We start from the raw sequence: 18,414 nt of genomic DNA on the forward strand, positions 1-18,414 counted from the left end.
AGCTCATCCTTCATTTTTCCTAAGTTTTCTTCTAGGGTGAGATGAGTGTGATCAGCTTTCTTCTTTCTTGTTCCTAGTTTCAGTTTTAAGTTCTCAGACCTAAGTTCTAGGACACTAGTGTCAAGTTCAAGAACCTGGTTCTTCAACTCAGTATTTTCACTTTCACTCTCACTAGCCCTAGACTCTAAATTTTTACACTTGGCTTTTAGGATCATACATTCCCTATACAGCTCTTCCTTTTTATTATTAATTAACTCAAACTCATCAATGAAATCCTGCAATAGCTCACACAACCTTTCTTTAGACAGGAATTTAATCTTGTCTTTGAGATAAAGAATACTTACCTCTTGTTCATCATTTGATTCTCCTATGGCCATAAGAGATTGTTCATCTCCAGCTTCCTCTTTTGATTCCTTGTCTGATGTTTCTCCCCAGGCAGTAACCATAGCCTCTATTGATCCTTTGTTCCTTTTTGGTTGAACCTGTTCCTTCTTCTTGTTCCTTTGTTCAGTCCTTTCCTTCTTTCACTCAATTTCCCATTGAAGGCAGTTCTTGATCATGTGATCAGTCTTACCACACTTGTAGCAGCCCTCATTGGTCTGTTTCTTAGGAGCCCTTGGTTTGTTGAAGGTTGTACCTCTTGAAGAACCCTTTCCTCTCATCAAGTAATTTTTAAAATTTCTAGTGATCATAGCCATTTCATCATGCTCTAGATCTGAACCTTCAACAATTCTGAGAGCTACTCTTCTTTCCTTATTGGGTGCATCCATTTTCATGGTCTTCCTTCTCAGTTCATAGGCAGTAAGGTTTCCTATTACTTCATGCAGCTTGAGGGTAGAAATGTTCTTTAATTCCTGAATGGCAGTGATTTTGCTTTCCCAAGAGATTGGCAAAAACCCTGGTCAAAATCTTCTCAACTTTATCTTCTTAGATAATATTCCTTCCAAGAGATTTAAGTTCATTTGTCAGTGTGGTGAACCTTGTATACATCTCTTGGATGGTTTCTCCTTCCTTCATGGTGAAGTTCTCATACTGAGAGTACAACATTGTTCCTCTGGACCTCTTCACTTGAGGTGTTCCTTCATGAGCCACTTGCAAAGTGTCCCAGATTTCCTTAGCAGTGGTACAACTTTGAATTTTACTATACTCATCTGGACCTAGTCCACACACAAGCCATTTCTTGTCCTTATCATTCTTCTCCCACTTCTTCAGGTCTTTAGCAGTGCAGTCAGCTCTAGTCTTTGGAACATCCACTCCTTCAGCATTCTTCTTTGTAGTTGCCAGTGTGCCATCAGTGACTATGTCCCAGAGTTCATAGTCTTCTCCTATGATGTGATCCCTCATCATGTTCTTCCACTAAGAATAGTACTGACCGTTGAAAAGTGGAGGCCTAGCAGTGGATTTCCCTTCTCAGTTTCCAGGAGGTGCACTCATGTTGACCTTTTCCTAAGGTGTTAGCCTCTTCAAGGTTAACCCGCTCTATACCAATTGATTTTTTAAGCGTCAATACCACACAAGAGGGGGTGATTTGTGTGGTACCCAATTTTCGATCTAGAAGAACCAGGTTCTTCTAGGTGTTTTAACTACTACTGTTTGCGGAATTAAAAGTACATAAAATAAAGAACACATAGATTTTTACGTGGAAAACTCCCAGATCAAAAGGTGAAAAAATCACGACCTACTACTCAGTAGGTTTTTCCCCAACACTTCACTAAATCACTGAGCCAAAACAACATTTACAAAACTCTTTGTAAACCTAAGTATTACCTCTAATCTCGTTGTAGAAACTAGTCTCTAACTGTTGCGACAACTTCAAGTTAGCCTATAACTTGAACTCTCAAAGTACCTAATACAATTGCTTCTATGAAAGCTGGAAAGGTACAACTTTGAACCACCTACTACAATTGAACTAGAATAAGAAAAAACACAATAGAACTGGTTCTTCTATCTCGTTCAAGTAGCTTCAGGAGTGCACACTCAAATCTCACATAAATTGCTTGCAAAATCGCCTTGCTCTTTTGCTTTCAATTTAGTCTAACTTCAGCGTATGTGCAATAGCTGTAAAAGAGATGAATCATTGTCATTTAATAGGTTAGTAATCAGAGTTTGATTGGGATTCAATTTCTGATCTTCTATCGTAGTTAAGTCCTTGACGATATCAAACTCTAACACTCTCTTTATCCGGATTGTGTTCTCTTCATATAAGGAAACTTTCTCCCCTTATCCAATATGCAACCTTTTCGATCAGATCAAGAGATATTGCTGCTTAATCAGTGGGACTTATCTCCTTCACGTGCATCTCAAATGTATAGGTTGATCATGATTATGCTTCACATGATGGACCTGGTCCATGACTGAGTTCAATTGTCATTCTTCAAAACTTCACCTGTTCTTGGGCCAACAAGATGTCGAAACCTATCAAATCACGTCTGGTTGAGCCCAAATTTTTCACACACGTCATAAATGTCATAGTAGAGCTATTCCAATTTCCGGAATCAGATTTAAATGCCGATATCAAAAGTCAACTCCCCGGTCAAACTTTCAAAAATTTAAACTTCCGTCATTTCAAGCCAAATTCCACCACGGACCTCTAAATCACGATTCGGACGTGCTCCTAAGTCCAAAATCACCAACGGAGCTAATGGAACCATCAAAAATGCAATCTGAGGTCAAATACTAAAAAACAATAACTTGGTCAAAATTTTCAAATTTAAAGCTTCAAGCTGAGAATCATTCGTCTAAATCAATTCCAAATAACCTGAAAACCAAAACCAATGAGTCACATAAGTCATAATACCTCCTACGAAGCTACTTAAACCCTCAAACAACCGAAAAAAGTGTAAATTCTCAAAATGATTGGTCGAGTTGTTACAGGTTATTAGACCAATGGTGTCTTGATTGTTTCTCGTCACTACTCCTCTGAGGTTACTCTTGATACTTACTAGGCACCGTTGTGTCATTCCCATACTACACTTGTGTACATTTTTGTGCAGATCTTGGTATTTGATCGTTAGTAGCTGTGCAGATCGTTGCTGTGGAGACTCAAGGTAAACCTGTTGTTGCGTTCGTAGGCTTTGTAATTACCTTCCTATTTTGTATTCACACTGTTTTACTAATTTCTAAATAGTTGTATTTAGAATTTGTAGCAAACTCTGTAGAGCTTATTACTTGCACTACCAATTTTGGAAAATTTTAAAGTTTGCAGATATTTTTATTAAATTGTTAGTTGTTATTTAAATATTGTTCGTGTTGATACACAATTTTTCCCATTTTTGAAATGCATATATACCTTTAAAACTATGCATTAGCATCAATTAGTATTTTTCCATAATTTTTATATTTTTTAAAATTAATTTATATCAGTATTTTATTCACATAAATAATTACAAATTGCATCACAAATATTTTTAAAACATTTCTTGATTTAATATTATTATTTATGGTCCTATTAAGTCCAAATTATTTCATAAATATCCAGATTTACATCTTTTGGTTAATTGCAATAATTTTCAATTATAGTGCATGCATACATCACTACATTATATTACCAGAAGTTAGCCCGAAATATTTTTAAAATATTTAATAGTTATTTTTAATGTATCCCCGTGCATGAAATTTTCTTTTTCTCATGTTTAATTTTTTTATAAAATAATTTTATTCAAATACATGGGTATTTAACAAATAGCCCTTTTTATTTCAAACTTAACCCTTTTAACACCAGCCCAAAACCCCCTTAATATTAAACCAAAACCAGGCCAAAACCCCTAGGCCCAATCTGAATCCACCCGACCCAATACCGTGGCCAATCCCGGTCGTTGATCATTTTGATCAACGGTCCAGAGCTTCTCTATCATAATTAAACCCTATTTATCCCCCTCCCCCAAACCTCTCATTTTCTTTCCTCTCACCGTCGTCACTCACCCCTCCTCCTCTCAAATGCTCTCCAATCTTAACCCTAACTCACCCTCATCGTCACTCATCCACTGCCGTTCATGGTAGTTTCTCACTACCCCCATGCCTCTAATGGCCTCTCCTATGTTTGTACCGCCATCTCTAAGGTCCTAGAAGGACCAGGGTCAGTCCGCTTACAACTGTGGCCCTTTCTTTCCTGTTTCTAGGCTGTTCCGGTTCGATTTCGAGTAAGATTTTCCTATTTCGCCTTACACCTATGAATTTCTAAGCCTACTTCTTCATCTCTATGTTGTTTTCTCGAAACCCTAAATTCGTCCTTTGAACTTCTCATATCTATACAAGATCTGAGATGGTTGAACTTATTTCACATGAGTTTTACAAAAATCTTCTGATTTTTGAGTGGCTTCCCATTTTCATAAACTAGGGTTTCCTGAAAATCTCTTTCTTCAAAACGTTTTGCTGATTTTAAGTATTTAATCTTCTATTTTTATGTGTTTTTCCCTGATTTCGAAGAGTTTGCTTCAATGATAACTAGTTTATGCTAAAGGCCTAATTTCTTATGTTTTTTCTTCGATTCTGAGTCTTCCCGTGTTACTTGTTACATTGTTTTTTCACTGCTTTGGCTTTCATGATTTCCCCCTTTGTCTAATTCAGTGTCTTATGATTTTTTACCATTGTTCATCTCTATCAGGGTTTCTGATTCGATTTCTCGGCTAATTTTTGTATGTTTATGAAATTCTATTTCAGCCTATTTGTCTATTTGTTGAAAAACTATATCTTCACATTTAAATCAGTATTGTTTGAATTTCTGATTCACTAATTGGCTATATTAAAAACTATGTGCTGATTCTTGATTATTTCCTTTTGTTTACGACATTGATTAGTTTTCTTACCTTATTCAATAACTGTGATATTTACTGATTCTTCACTAATTATTTCCTTAATTAAACTTCTATCCATTTACCCTTAATTTCTCACTTGATTTTCTTTTCTTAAATGCTTTATGCCTTTACCGTTGGGTAATTACCCTTAATTAAGAGAAAATTACACTAATTTATGTGTAATTTATCCTATGGCTTCCTTAATTGCTTAATGATTGATCTCTTTTACCTTATTCTTCTTACTCTTAACTACTATATATACTCTCCTCTATTCTCACTTCTGACACGCGAACATTAGTTCACCACTACGCTTACACTCTAAAAATCTCTCTCTGTTCTTCTCTATTACTTGTGATATTTATTGGCCTAGCTGACAGGCAAGGCTAACTATTGCGTGACCTTTGCTCTATATTCCGTGTTCTTGTTCCTAGCTGGTATGCTTCTGATTAATTTTGAAGTCTAAACCCTATGTGTTTCATTGCTGCCTTAGTTCATCAGTTGTGAGTTCATTCTTGTTCCTGTTTACTATCTTGTTTAGTATGCCTAACACTGTCTTGTTCAATTTGTGATTAGCATGTCTCAATTATACTTTCTTGACTACTGTTTATCTAGCATGTCTAAATCTTGTTTTGTTCAGTCTGTGATTAGCATGTCTACATTATAAATGCTTGTGTGCTGTTTTGCCTAGTCTGTTCAGTTAGGTCCTTTCCTACCCTACTTTGCTAAGTCATCTAGTCTCTCAAGGCAACTCTAGTTGTGTGTTTGAGGTTTATGTGTCCTCAACATGTCTCTACTTTAATCTTTGCTCCATCACATACCCTTGTTACTAACTTATAAATTCTACCAAATTCTTAAGAATTCTGTGCATCTGTTTGCTTATGTGCTCCATATACACTAAGGTGTATCCTATGTATCCCCAACCTCTCTCTCCCTGTGTGGAATCTCTTTGCCAAAGTGTTTCTGAATCTGGTTGTTCTGTGATTTGTGTTCTAATTTCAAAGTATTTTCATACTTTTCTCAAGTTGTTTTACTACCAAACTAGTACTGGTTTTCAAAAAGTCTTTTCACTTCTAAGAGTCCTCTCTATACTGTTGACCAAAACCTTTTTAAATTATGTCAAGCGCTCTCACTTACTCTTAGGTTATTACATCCTGCCGCTCTGGTATGTTTACTACTTAAAGATCCTTGAGATCTCTCTGAACTCTAGCATATCAGGGATGGCTCTTCCACACTGCACATAATCAGTCCTTATTTGAGGAAGTCTAGGTATGAGCACTGCCCGAGGTCCTTAAGGTCCTTATGGAACTCTGTCATACCTGGACATAAATGTGGCAATGAAATCATGGGCATTTGAGACTACTAAAGGCCTGGTACACCAGGATTTGCTTTGGGCATACTTCAGGCTCCCTATAGTTTAATCTATATTTTATTTATATAATTTATTCAATCATTGGTCTGTAATAATTAATTGTAAACAAATATTGGGGAGACTAGTGAAAAGGGAGGGTAGTTGTATGATATTATGGGAAATACTGGGTAGAAAACATGGTGTAGGCTTTATATTCTGCGAATCCCCATTAGAAGACACGCTCTAGGACTGATGTGTTCATTTGTATCATGCTAAACATGCATTAGATGTACTATCCTTAGGACTCCATGTTTATTGCTTCAGTACACTACATCTCACTATTCCATGCTTAAATTTTGCACCAGTATTGTCACTTAGAGATCCTGCTCCTAGGCTCATAATCCTATCTTAATAAAACTATCACTCCTGTATGCATTAGATACCATGTCTTTTAGGAGTTCTGTTTGTATTTCGTTGAACATGTCTATTTCGATTGAAATAAATAACTGGCTATTAAAAGGTCTAAATGGCCTCACACATAGGCATTATGTCTCTAAACACAAAACAATATAAAGCACCTGTTATAACCTGTATCATCTAGATCAGCATGCTCATAGATTGAACAATCTCAACTATTCAAACAGTTCCTATAATTGTGATTGTATACAATCCCACGCCTAGGCAAGCCATAGGTAATCAGTCTCAATATAAAAACTGGAAATTGCATTTTGATTGTGTTAAACTGCTTGAGTGTTACAGGGTTATTAAACCGGTAGGCAAACAGGTTAGGATTCTACCACTTCCCTTAAACCAAATGCTGCATGTTTTGTTTTTATGATATTCACCTAGGTTGAGATTACAACCTAGTTCATAGACCCATCCAACACCCATACATAACCCACACAAATGTCTATGGAACCTCTAAGGATACAAAAGAATATTATGACAACGTCAGCAACAAGGCCCTGGCTATACATCAACAGTGGAAAAATACAACAAAAGATGTGCAACATAACCCCTTGAAGGAAAAAAGGGGCTCACCAAGACTATGAGAGGAGGATACTCCGCTACGCGCGATCGACACTGTCTGCTATGGAGACACCTACATTCATTTAAAAATAAAACCCCCCGGCAAAAGGGACGTTAGTACCATGGAATAGTACTAGTATGTATAACTAAACACCATCTTATTAGAAAGAACTATCATAAAAGAATTCAAAGAATTTACAAGAGACAATCAAAGCTTTACCCGAACACCACATCATCAAATAAAGATCATAAAACTTTCACATGATTTTCATAACTTTAGTTTGGGGCATTTAATATGTTCATCATTGTTCTCAATACCACCGCTATCTTGAGCGGAGTCTGATCACGACCCGATCAGCTAGGTTGCCTCATTTTAGACATATACCTCAATCACCGTTTCATTTCGTTTTGTCTGGAATTCAATATCAGCACATTACCACCATGTGTGCGGCATGGTGTCTGATCACGGCCCGACCGGCTAAGCCGCCTTACCTAGGCCTTGTTACTTCATTAATCATCTCATTTGAATATTTATTCCACATATATCATATCAACTCATTGGTGCTTAGGGCCACAATTATCACATCATTTCCACTTTCAATGTCAACCTTGCAAATTATGATCATAGGCAAATACAAAAGCAATTCAAGTTGTAGGAATAGGTAAGATTTCACATTATTAGCATGGCACTCTCAGTTTTAAATCTTGACGTGAAGTGTAGGCAATTTCAACACATGGTTCATATTCTTTGCACATCTTTAAATATCTAGAATAGTACTTTGCACATAATGAGGCACACCTTTCATGCATATATATACCATTTCAAAACCAATTCATGTAAAATACCAATCAATACATTAATCAAGTTTTCGGTCTTACCACATTTGCACATACACATACCAACAGAGCTCAATTTCTAATAGGAGGGGGTTTTAGCCATACATACCTCATTAGAGATTTCTTTAAATTCTTACAAAAATTTCGGGACTCTTAGAAACATCAATTTATTTTATGTAAATTGTAAATTGAACCAAGAATTAGAGACATGCTTAAATTTCTAGCCCATTTTAGCATACTATCAAGCACTAAGTGTGCATTGTGATTTTAGGACCCTTTTGTGAGAGATTTTCATCATCTTATACCCCAATTGCTATCTTTTTAGCTCATAACTTCCATATACCATGTCACCTCTTATGCATGCAAGAAAATCAATTTTTATACCCATGAACCCACAAGCTAATTACTTATTCTAGTGTGAATTTTGAAACTAGAGATTATGGCTCAAGTTCTTACCTCTTGGGGTGAAAGCCTAGTAAATTTTGCTTGAAAGTATTCAAAGATTTGACAAGGTTTGAGAGTTAGTTTCTCCCTATAGAGCTCCCTCACTCACTCTATTTGTAGTAAAAATGACATAAAAGAGGTCTTATGGGTGTTTTTAATGGGATGGGATCGGGTTTTAAAAGTTAGAAATGTGGTCAGGGTATGCGACAGGGTATGCGACAGAAATGTGGTCCGCATACCTGTTCTGCGGTCGCATAATGCACCGCAGAACTGCTTCTCACAAAAATTCCAAGGGGATTATGCAATGACTATGCGGCCCGCATTTTGATTATGCATCACATAATTGGTCGCATAGTTGTCCTCAAATTAACCATCAAACTGTCTGCCTCTGCGGTGACTATGCAGTCCACATATCTATTATACGACCGCATAATGGACCGCAGAAATGCACTTAAATGGAAAACATAATTTCTTAGCTTTTTAATGCACAGATCAATCCAAAGGGCTCGAACCGCGGCGAGCTTATTTTTTGAATTTCTAACACATGATCCTAACTTGGCACTATGAGATTCGGGTTTTTGGAGTAGAAATTTTCACAGGGCCTTACATCCTCCCCCACTTAAGATCATTCGTCCTCGAATGAGAATAAAGGTTCACTTATTAGGAATCTTTATGCAATTCTTTGCTTTCACAACATAAAACATATTAATAGTCCCCAAATTTGGCTAACTCCCTAAATTTTCCAAAAATTTCGCCAGAGTTTCCTTTGTAACTAGGCCTATCCACCTGTTAGCGGGGCACAGAAACATATCTTAACAGTATATACATGTTCTATAGACATAACATAACTTGTTCAACACTAGCGCGGCCGCATAGGCAACATATAACCAAGACAAAACAGTTTTACATAGATCAAATCAAAAGATAAGAGTTCATAGGGACCAAATGTATAAAAGCTATAACATGGCTATACAAAAAGATGGGGATACTTCTTTCTCATTTGTTCCTCGGTTCCCCAAGTGGCTTCCTCAACCTGCTGGTTCCGCCATAACACTTTTACGGAGGCAATTTCCTTATTTCTCAATTTCCGGACTTGTCTGTCAAGAATGGCAACATGAACTTCTTCATATGACAGTTCCTCATTAACCTTGATAGTTTCAACTAGCAAAATAGTGGACGGATCTCCCACTACCTTCTTCAACATAGACACATGGAAGACTGGGTGCACCAATGACATCTCAGGCGGCAGCTCGAGCTTGTATACCACCTGATTAATCCTCTGAATGATTCTGTACGGTCTGACATACCTCAGACACAATTTCCCTTTCTTTCCAAACTACATGATACCCTTCATGGGGGAAACCTTCAAAAATACCCAATCATCTTATTTGAACTCCAAATCTCTGCGACGAATGTCGACTTTTGGTGACCCTCAGCAGTTTTCAACCTCTCTTTAATCATTTTGACTTTCTCAATGGCCTGATGCACAAGGTCTGGCCCTATGAATTTTGTTTCCCCAACCTCGAACCACCCAATGGGAGACCTACATCTCATACCATACAATGCCTCGAATGGTGCCATTTGGATACTAGCATGGAAGCTATTGTTATAAGCAAATTCAATGAGTGGCAAATGGTCATACCATCTACCCTTGAAATCAAGAGTACAAGCACGCAACATGTCCTCAAGTGTCTAAATAGTCCACTCTGCTTGCCCGTCGGTTTGAGGATGAAAAATTGTTCCACCAATCAACTTTTTCATGTTGGTACCGTAGGGAATAGTCCGCTCCGCCACATCCTTTTTCATGTTGTTCCACCAATAAACTTCCTTGAGATCATGATACATTTTTGTAGATCCTGGGTGCACGGAATACCTGGAAGTGTGAGCTTCTGCCATGATCCTTTCCCGAAGACCGTCAATATCCGGAACACATAGTTGGCCTTGGTACCGTTGTTTACCCTCATCCATGCCAAAGGAAAAAGTTGTGATCTTGTGTCTATGAATCCCCTCTTTAGTTGTGCTAACAATGGAATGTTTAATTGCAACTCCTTCACCTCTGCCACAAGCGATGATTCAGCCCTATTCTGCACAATCACTCCTCCTTCATTAGAGTCCGCAAGGCGAACTCCCAACTGGCCAACTGGTGAACCTCCTTGGCCAACAACCTCTGATATGTCTCCAAATGAGCCAAACTTCCCATAGATTTTCGACTAAGAGCATCTGCCACAACATTAGTCTTTCCCGTGTGATAGAGAATATCAATGTTATAGTCCTTGAGTAACTCTAGCCATCTTCTCTGTCTCAGATTCAACTCCTTCTGCTTGAAAATATATTGAAGGCTCTTGTGGTACGTGAATACATCCACATAGACCCCATACAAATAGTCTCACCAAATCTTTAGTGCAAACACCACTGTCGCAAGCTCTAAGTCATGGGTTGGATAGTTCTTTTCATGATTCTTGAGTTGCCTAGAAGCGTAGCTATAACCTTGTCATGTTGTATTAACACACACCCAAGCCCGATCCTTGAAGCATCACAATACACCACATATCCCTTTATACCCTCTGGCAGGGATAATACCGGTGCTGTAGTCAATCTGGATTTCAATTCTTAGAAACTCCTTTCACAAACATCAGACCATTGGAATTTAACTGCTTTCTGCATCAATTTAGTCAATGGAGAGGCAAGAGTAGAAAATCCCTCCACAAATCTCCTGTAGTATCCAGCCAAACCTAAGAAATCGTGAATCTCTGTTAGAGTGGTAGGTCTAGGCCAATTCTTCACTGCTGCAATCTTTTGAGGATCAACTATAATTCCCTTCCTGGAGACGACATGGCCCAAGAACGCGATAGATTCAAGCCAAAATTCACATTTTGAAAATTTTGCATACAATTGATGTTGCTGAAGAGTCTACAGAACTGCCCTAAGATGGTCAGCATGGTCCTCCCGAATTCGAGAATACACAAGAATACCGTCAATGAACACTATTGCAAAGGAGTCTAGAAAAGGCTTGAAGACTCGATTCATAAGATCCATGAAAGCTGTCGGGGCAATTGTGAGCCCAAAATACATCACTAGAAATTCAAAATGCCCATACCAAGTCCTAAAATTTTTTTATGGAATATCCTGCTCCCATATCTTCAATTGGCGATACCCGGACCGTAAGTCAATTTTTGAGAAACACGAAGCACCTTGTAATTGATCAAACAATTCATCTATTCTTGGAAGAGGATATTTATTTTTGCTAGTGACTTTGTTGAGTTGCAGATAGTCAATACACATCCGTAGCAACCCACCTTTCTTCCTTACAAACAAGACCGGTGCGCCCCACAGTGACATACTCGGCCGGATGAAACCCTTCTCTAGTAAATCCTTCAATTGTTCCTTTAGCTCTTTCAATTTTACCGGTGCCATTATGTAAGGTGTAATTGATATAGGCTGCGTGCCTGGTATCACATCGATCCAAAAATCAATCTCCTTGTCTGGTGGAATCCCAGGGAGCTCATCTGGAAAGACATCCGAAAATTCATTCACAACTGGTACAGACTCAAGGCTAGATGCCTTAGCATCGGTGTCCGTAACACGGACTAAATGATAGATACACCCCTTCTTGATTTTCTTCGCGACCTTAAGGTAAGAAATAAACCGACCTTTTGGCACTACATTATCTCCCTTCCATTCAACAACGGGCTCATTAAGAACTTCAAGCCTCATAGTTCTATTCCGACAATCAAGTTTAGCAAACCATGAATAAAGCTAATCCATTCCCATTATTATATCAAAATCGACCATCCCTAGTTCAATAAGATCGGCCATGGTATCCCTACCCTGCATCATAACAACACAACCTTTATAAACTCGAGCAGTCATGATAGACTCGCCAACCGGAGTAGACACCGAAAATGGCTCATGAAGCTGATCCAGTTCTATCCCAAATTCCATAGCAACAAAAGGGGTAAATAGGACAAGGTGGAACCAGGGTCAATAAGTGCGTACACATCATGATATTGGACAATCAGAATACCTATAACAACATCTGGAGGAGCCTTTGTAGTCTAGCGACCACTCATAGCATAGAACCAGCTGGGTCCTTTTGAACTCTTCGGACCACCCCTAGCTGCACCACGCCCTGTAGATGCTGGGGTACCTCAAGCTGGAGAGGGGAATGAGGATGTAGTAGTTGCTAGACTGAATGACTGTGTTGTGCCCCTACCCGCTCCCTGGCGAGATACACGACAATGCCCTTGAATATGACCCCTCATCCCATATCTATAGCATACGGGTAACTCCAAATAGTAAATCTCTGAGTGCATCTTCCTGCACCTGGGGCACGGGGATCTCTACTGCTGGTGGGACCTCTCTCCTGACCGACCACGCTGATGGGATCCCTTGTTGCCCTGATCGGGCCTGAAACAACTCCACTGCTGCTTACTGGGCCCTGATGGTGGTGCACTAGCTAAAGACTGTGCAATAGACTAGGACGGCCCTGATGATCCTCCCATAAAAATTGATATTCCCCCACTAGTGACTCTCCCATGTTGCCCGTAGACCGGCCCTTGCTGTTACCCTCTCTCTCCATCCTGTTCTTCAATTTACAGTTCTCCATGGCCTGAGCAAATGCTACCATCTTCCCATAATTCATGTTAGAATTCAATGCATCCGTAGAAGCCTCATTAATAGTCAAAGTATTAAGGCCCTGGACAAACCGATGCACCTTGGCCTCCATTGAGGGAAACATGTGAATGGCATACTTGGACAGGCAAGCAAACACCATGTGGTACTCCCACACACTTCTGCTACCTTGCTTCAGATTTTCAAACTCTGTTGCATGGGCTGCCCTTGTCACTACAGGAAAGAAATGATCTATAAAGGCATCGACACACTGGCTCCACCTTGCCGGAGGGCTCCCTTCCTCACGGGAATCTTCCCACAACTCGAACCATGAATAGGACACCTTTTTCAGATGATAGGTAGCTAACTATACTCCCTTTGTCTCAGTTGCACGCATAACCTTGAGGGTCTTGTGCGTCTCATCAATAAAATCATGAGGGTCTTCTTCTCGATTGGCACTAGTAAACACTAGAGGGTCTAACTAAAGAAATCTATTCACCCTGGAACTGGTGGAATCCCTTACTGGCTAGATGAACTGGGCGCAACATTGGACCTCTGGTCCTGAGAGGCCACTGTCACACCTCCTTTTTGCGCTCCCCGCCCCGAAGGGTAAAAGTGCGCGGGGGAGTTTTTTCAATTTAAGTGACAATATTCGAAATGGAATTATTTATTTAATTCAGAGTCGCCACTTGGGAAAGGTTTTGTTTTTGGTGTCCCAAGTCACCAGTTTATCTTGAATCCCAAATCGAGGAAATTTTCGACTTTTCCAAATGAAGTCTGCGAACCAGAAATTCTAAGTAAGGAATTCTGTTGACCCGAGGGAAGGTGTTAGGCATCCTCGAATCCCGTGGTTCTAGCACGGTCGCTTAAATTGTTATAATGGCTAAATATCTGATTTAAATACATGTTGTGATTTATGTGCTTTTATTAAGTTTAAACCGTTTTCATTATTACCATTTTTTATAGAATTGCAATGTCGTGAAAATGCATCTTGAACCACGTCGCAATCAATGCACCCGTAGTTGTTAACACATCTTGACTCCGTTGAGATTTGGATTTGGGTCACATCAATGTGCACCCGAATTTAAGAATGTAATTTAATTAAGTCGCGCCTAAAGAGCATAACGCGTTATTATCTTTGGGGAAGGAGTGAACTTTTCTAGACAGTCCATCCCAAAACCTATGTGTTTATTATAATCAATTATTGAGGGCCCTGCAATGTGTATCTTTATTTGACGAGGCTCGTCTCATTACTTTTAAAAAAAAAGATGTCCTAAAGTGACTACATTTCTATTACGTTTGTCTCTAAAAAATAAAAGAAAGAAGATACCAAATTTACTTGTTTAAGCAACTACATGCTAAATCTTTACTATGTTTGCCGAATCCGAATTTTGTTTGATTACCTGATTGGTTGTTTACGAGGTGAGAGTTACCTCATGCCTTGTCTTCAACGAGTGAATACGCTTGTTAATTTGCTAAGGGAGATTGCAAGAAAACTAATAACATATACTAAACTTACATTAAACGACCTTCAAATTTGAATTTTAAAACTAGCTTATTTGGGCTTGATTAATGAAATCGGCTGTTTATTAGGAAAACTACTACTAATTGAACTCAAAAATGCCTATTAGTTTTCCTCAAAAGTCATCGCATTATTTCGAAATAGTGAATCTATATCGAAGCCCATATCGAACCTATATCGGAACAAGTAGTCTAACAAGAGAGTTGGCGTACATGGCCAAACTGTTAACGTAACCACATGAGAATTTGTTTGGGATACATTTATCCTGAAGTCAAATGGAACCAAATACAACAGATTTGACAGTTCAGAGGTCTAGACAAAATACATACAGATGCTTGCCATGATTCTATGTTATAATGTCATAACTAAATCAAGACCCAATGGTTATATGCATTAAAATACGTCTGATCTAATAAACAATGCTATCTAATAGTTCATCTCAATCAGAATGTATGTTAATTCATACAGAGCAATTGCAGTTTGAAGTTAAACAAATGCAGGCCAACTTATCATTCAAACTATGGGTATATTTTGAACACAAGCATTGTGAAGTAAACAACATTCATTTCTTTATTTCTGCTTCAAAACTTCAAGCTTTCAACAACACATGGTTTCAGAAGTGTGTACCTGGAAGTGTTTACAGTTGAAGAAGAAGAGAAGTCAGCAGAGTAACAATGGCAACAAATGCAGCAGCAGTAACATCAGATAACAACAGGACAAATCCCAGAGCAAGGTGCAAATATAGTCGATAGAACAAGTAATAACAAAACAGCAGCAGCACACAGTGCAGTAGAAACAATGCTCCAAGACAAGACCAAGTCCAGGAGAACAAACAATGCAAACCAAACTATAGACTTAATCGAGACTTGGAAGAAATCAGGATTGATTTAACAGGTTGAACAAATGAAACCCAAACAATAGTAGGAAGAAACAGTTACTGATTTTTTGTATGTTTTTCTCTATTGTGTATGTGTCTGTATATGCCTATTCTGTGATATCTCTCTATATCTATGCCTTCTAAAAATCAATCTCCTGGCACAGTCTAAATTTTTCAGTCTAAAATCTGTCTGCGTTTTTCTTTTCCAAAATTCAGTCCCCCTCTAATGGAAGTTCTGCCTGTTTTTTATAGCCTAGCAATCAACCCTTTACAGTCTGTTAAACACATTCAGGTCCCCTCCCATGTGGTCTGTGGTTTTTCCACTCATCTTTTAAAATTAACAAACCTCTCCCATGATATTCCCTAACAGTCCCCTTTAACATTTTATTAAACTAAAAGCAGACATGGGCAGCAAGAATATAATCTGACAGCATATGCTGTCAAACTATTTTAATCTTAACAAAGACCTTTATGCACATGTTGTGCACAAGTGCACTTGCCCCCCAATTCAGACTGCAGTTACAGACCAGGCCCTTAAATTTCTGATTCAAATACAACAACTATAAGTAGTTATACTTAATTCCTAATTTGATTTAAGTATGACTTCAGCAGAAAAACCAATCAAATTATTATCATTCAAAGCTTTTAACTTATTGACGATGTGTATCGACTCGACTATACTAATGGTAACACAAACAGTCAAAGCTAATGATCAGAAATCTAACAGTATCAACAAGGGGTTCAGATTGCACTGTTAATACAAAAATGAACCTGGGAACTAATTAATCGACTCATTTCAAATTCGGTTGATTGTACAGCTTACACATACACACATTATCAGTAAATGAAAGAAAGACTCGATCAAACAGAGAGGTCCAGGCAAGGTGGACAGGACACAGTCGACCAACAATTCAGAAATAAAATCAACTAACATTTTGGGGCAATAAACAAACATTCAATTACAACAAAACTCATGAACTGATAGAAAAGAACACAAAAATACCTGAAATCTTGAAAAATCAGCAAACCCTAGCTCGGATTTGAATTGATCTTTCTTAGGGTTGAACGGACTTTAATCGAAGTGTTCTCAAATGAGAAACACTTCGATTAAGGTCCATTAGACCCTAATCACTTGGCTCAAACAGACACAGATCAGTCACGAGGAACCCTAGGGCTCCTAAAAGCAGATCTGGGATTTATGTTTCCCTGGTTAGATTCGGACCAAACCAAGCATGGTTTGGTCACGAGGGAGGTCCGGGGACTGTCTGGTGTGAAGTTGGGGTTAATCGGTGTAAGTCAGGTTCCGACTCGAATCCTCAAATGAAGATTCGAGAAGGTGGGAGGGGATTCGAGATAAGTGGTTGGTGGATTTGGGTTCAAGATGGTGAGGTGCATCTATGGTGTTAAGGTGGGGGTGACCGGCGTCTATGCCGCCGGGATTAATGGTGAAGGGAAAGGGGGCGGCTAGGGTTCCGAGGTTTGGGGTCTGGGAAAGGGTTGAGGACGAAGGAGGGGTATTTGGATAGGGGGTGGGGTATGAGTGGAAAGCTTATATATGGGGTGGATGGTTTGATCTCAACCGTTAGATCAATCGAGATCAACGGCCTGGATCTGGAAGTTTAAACGAAATGATGTCGTTTAACTTACTAAGAGTCATGGTTGGTTCGGGTAGAACGGATCGAATCTATTCGTGGGTACAGGGTATGCAATCTTGGCCGTTGATTATTCTGAAATCAACGGCCCAGATCAGACCAGATCAAAACTACGTCCTTTGGAAGCTCCTGAGATCAGCTGGTCTGGACCCGAGCAATCACGCGTTTTGGGCTCGATTTGGGCCTCGAATTTTAAATGGGAACAGGCCCAAACTTGATTTCAGGCCAATTTTGCACTCTTTTTCTTTTATTTTTTCATTTTAAAACAAAACCTAATTAAACAAAATTAAACCCCATTAATTAGACACTTAATACAATTATTTACACACGTATCAAAAATATTAAAAATAGGTATAATCAACAAGGCGACAAATAGGACAAAACATGCATATTTCGTGATTTTCCTTTTAATAACCGGACTATGGTTCAACTATACATGACACACACATTTTTTGTATTTTGTTTGATAAAAATAAAAATGGACAAAATCACAAATAACTAACGAAATACCACGTAAAAATCCAAAAATTGTATAGCAAGACCAATTGCTATTATTTTTGTTTCTTTTGGAGTGATTGTCGCGCAAAACAAAAATCACGTGCTCACAGCTGCGCCTCTTTGTTCGGAAACACGAAGGGTTTTCGTGCAAAGATAAAGTGAACGGATATGAGCGATTTTTGCCTATCGGAAAACTCCGTGTGAAGCACTTTTTTTTTGAAAGATTTGACTGAATCTTCGCTTCAAAGATTTCCTACATATCCTGGGCTAAACAGGAATCAGGTCAATGTAGTTCGGGAAACTTTGGGTAGCTGGGACTACCATGGGACTGCAATGCTTGCCGTTACTGCTGTTGTCGCTGCTGTTGCTGCTTACTGACTCCCTTATTACAAACAAAGGAAGATTGAAACTGAACTAACTACGTATGCATGCCAACCCTAGTTACAAGATTCCTATCTATGATTCTTTTGCGACTTGATCCTGGGTCTTAGCTGATTCTGCTTGTAGACTTCGATCTGAATCTTGATGCTTGCAAGTTGTAGGTGCCTGTTTATTTCCGGTATTGGGTAAGATGGGGTTGGTAGAATTCGGGACCTTGATCAAACCTTTGAACGATCCGCCCCTCGCCTTTCCGAATATCTCGGCACATCTTCTTTTTGTCTTTTTCTTCTTTGATTCTTAGTTGAGACTCATCTCGTGGGTCGTTTCGATCCATGTGGCTCGAGGTCAGACCTGCAGGAAAAACAAACGAACGAAATTTTCTGCCCCAGTTCTACTAGGAAAATTTCGTGAGTTAGTTGCCA

The 18,414-nt window shown here is 38.8% G+C and overlaps 2 protein-coding genes across 2 annotated transcripts; both read right to left on the reverse strand.

Annotated features, from left to right (window-relative positions):
- Positions 1-927: 927 nt before the first annotated feature.
- Positions 928-1,347, reverse strand: LOC138887356 (uncharacterized). Its single transcript, XM_070169093.1, has one exon. It carries the CDS (start codon positions 1,345-1,347, stop codon positions 928-930), a length of 420 nt encoding a protein of 139 aa, XP_070025194.1.
- Positions 1,348-9,418: 8,071 nt separating this feature from the next.
- On the reverse strand, positions 9,419-12,165 carry LOC138887357 (uncharacterized). The gene is made up of 5 exons (XM_070169094.1): positions 11,793-12,165; positions 11,083-11,183; positions 10,325-10,661; positions 9,759-9,814; positions 9,419-9,643 (listed from the first exon to the last, which is right to left on the reverse strand). The coding sequence occupies exons 1-5, from the start codon at positions 12,163-12,165 to the stop codon at positions 9,419-9,421; spliced, it is 1,092 nt and encodes a 363-aa protein (XP_070025195.1).
- Positions 12,166-18,414: the final 6,249 nt, after the last annotated feature.

This window comes from Nicotiana sylvestris, chromosome 3 (assembly GCF_000393655.2).
Source record: "Nicotiana sylvestris chromosome 3, ASM39365v2, whole genome shotgun sequence".
NCBI classification, from domain to species: domain Eukaryota; kingdom Viridiplantae; phylum Streptophyta; class Magnoliopsida; order Solanales; family Solanaceae; genus Nicotiana; species Nicotiana sylvestris.

Excerpts from the sequence above, each read along its gene's own strand:
- LOC138887356 (XM_070169093.1), bottom strand. The coding sequence starts at position 1,347 with ATGATGAGGGATCACATCATAGGAGAAGACTATGAACTCTGGGACATA.
- LOC138887357 (XM_070169094.1), bottom strand. The coding sequence starts at position 12,165 with ATGAGGCTTGAAGTTCTTAATGAGCCCGTTGTTGAATGGAAGGGAGAT. Across the intron at positions 11,184-11,792 it reads GAAGGGTTTCATCCGGCCGA|GTTTGGCTGGATACTACAGG; the intron begins GTATGTCACTGT and ends ACGATTTCTTAG. Across the intron at positions 9,644-9,758 it reads AAAGGGAAATTGTGTCTGAG|GTAGTGGGAGATCCGTCCAC; the intron begins GTATGTCAGACC and ends ATGTTGAAGAAG.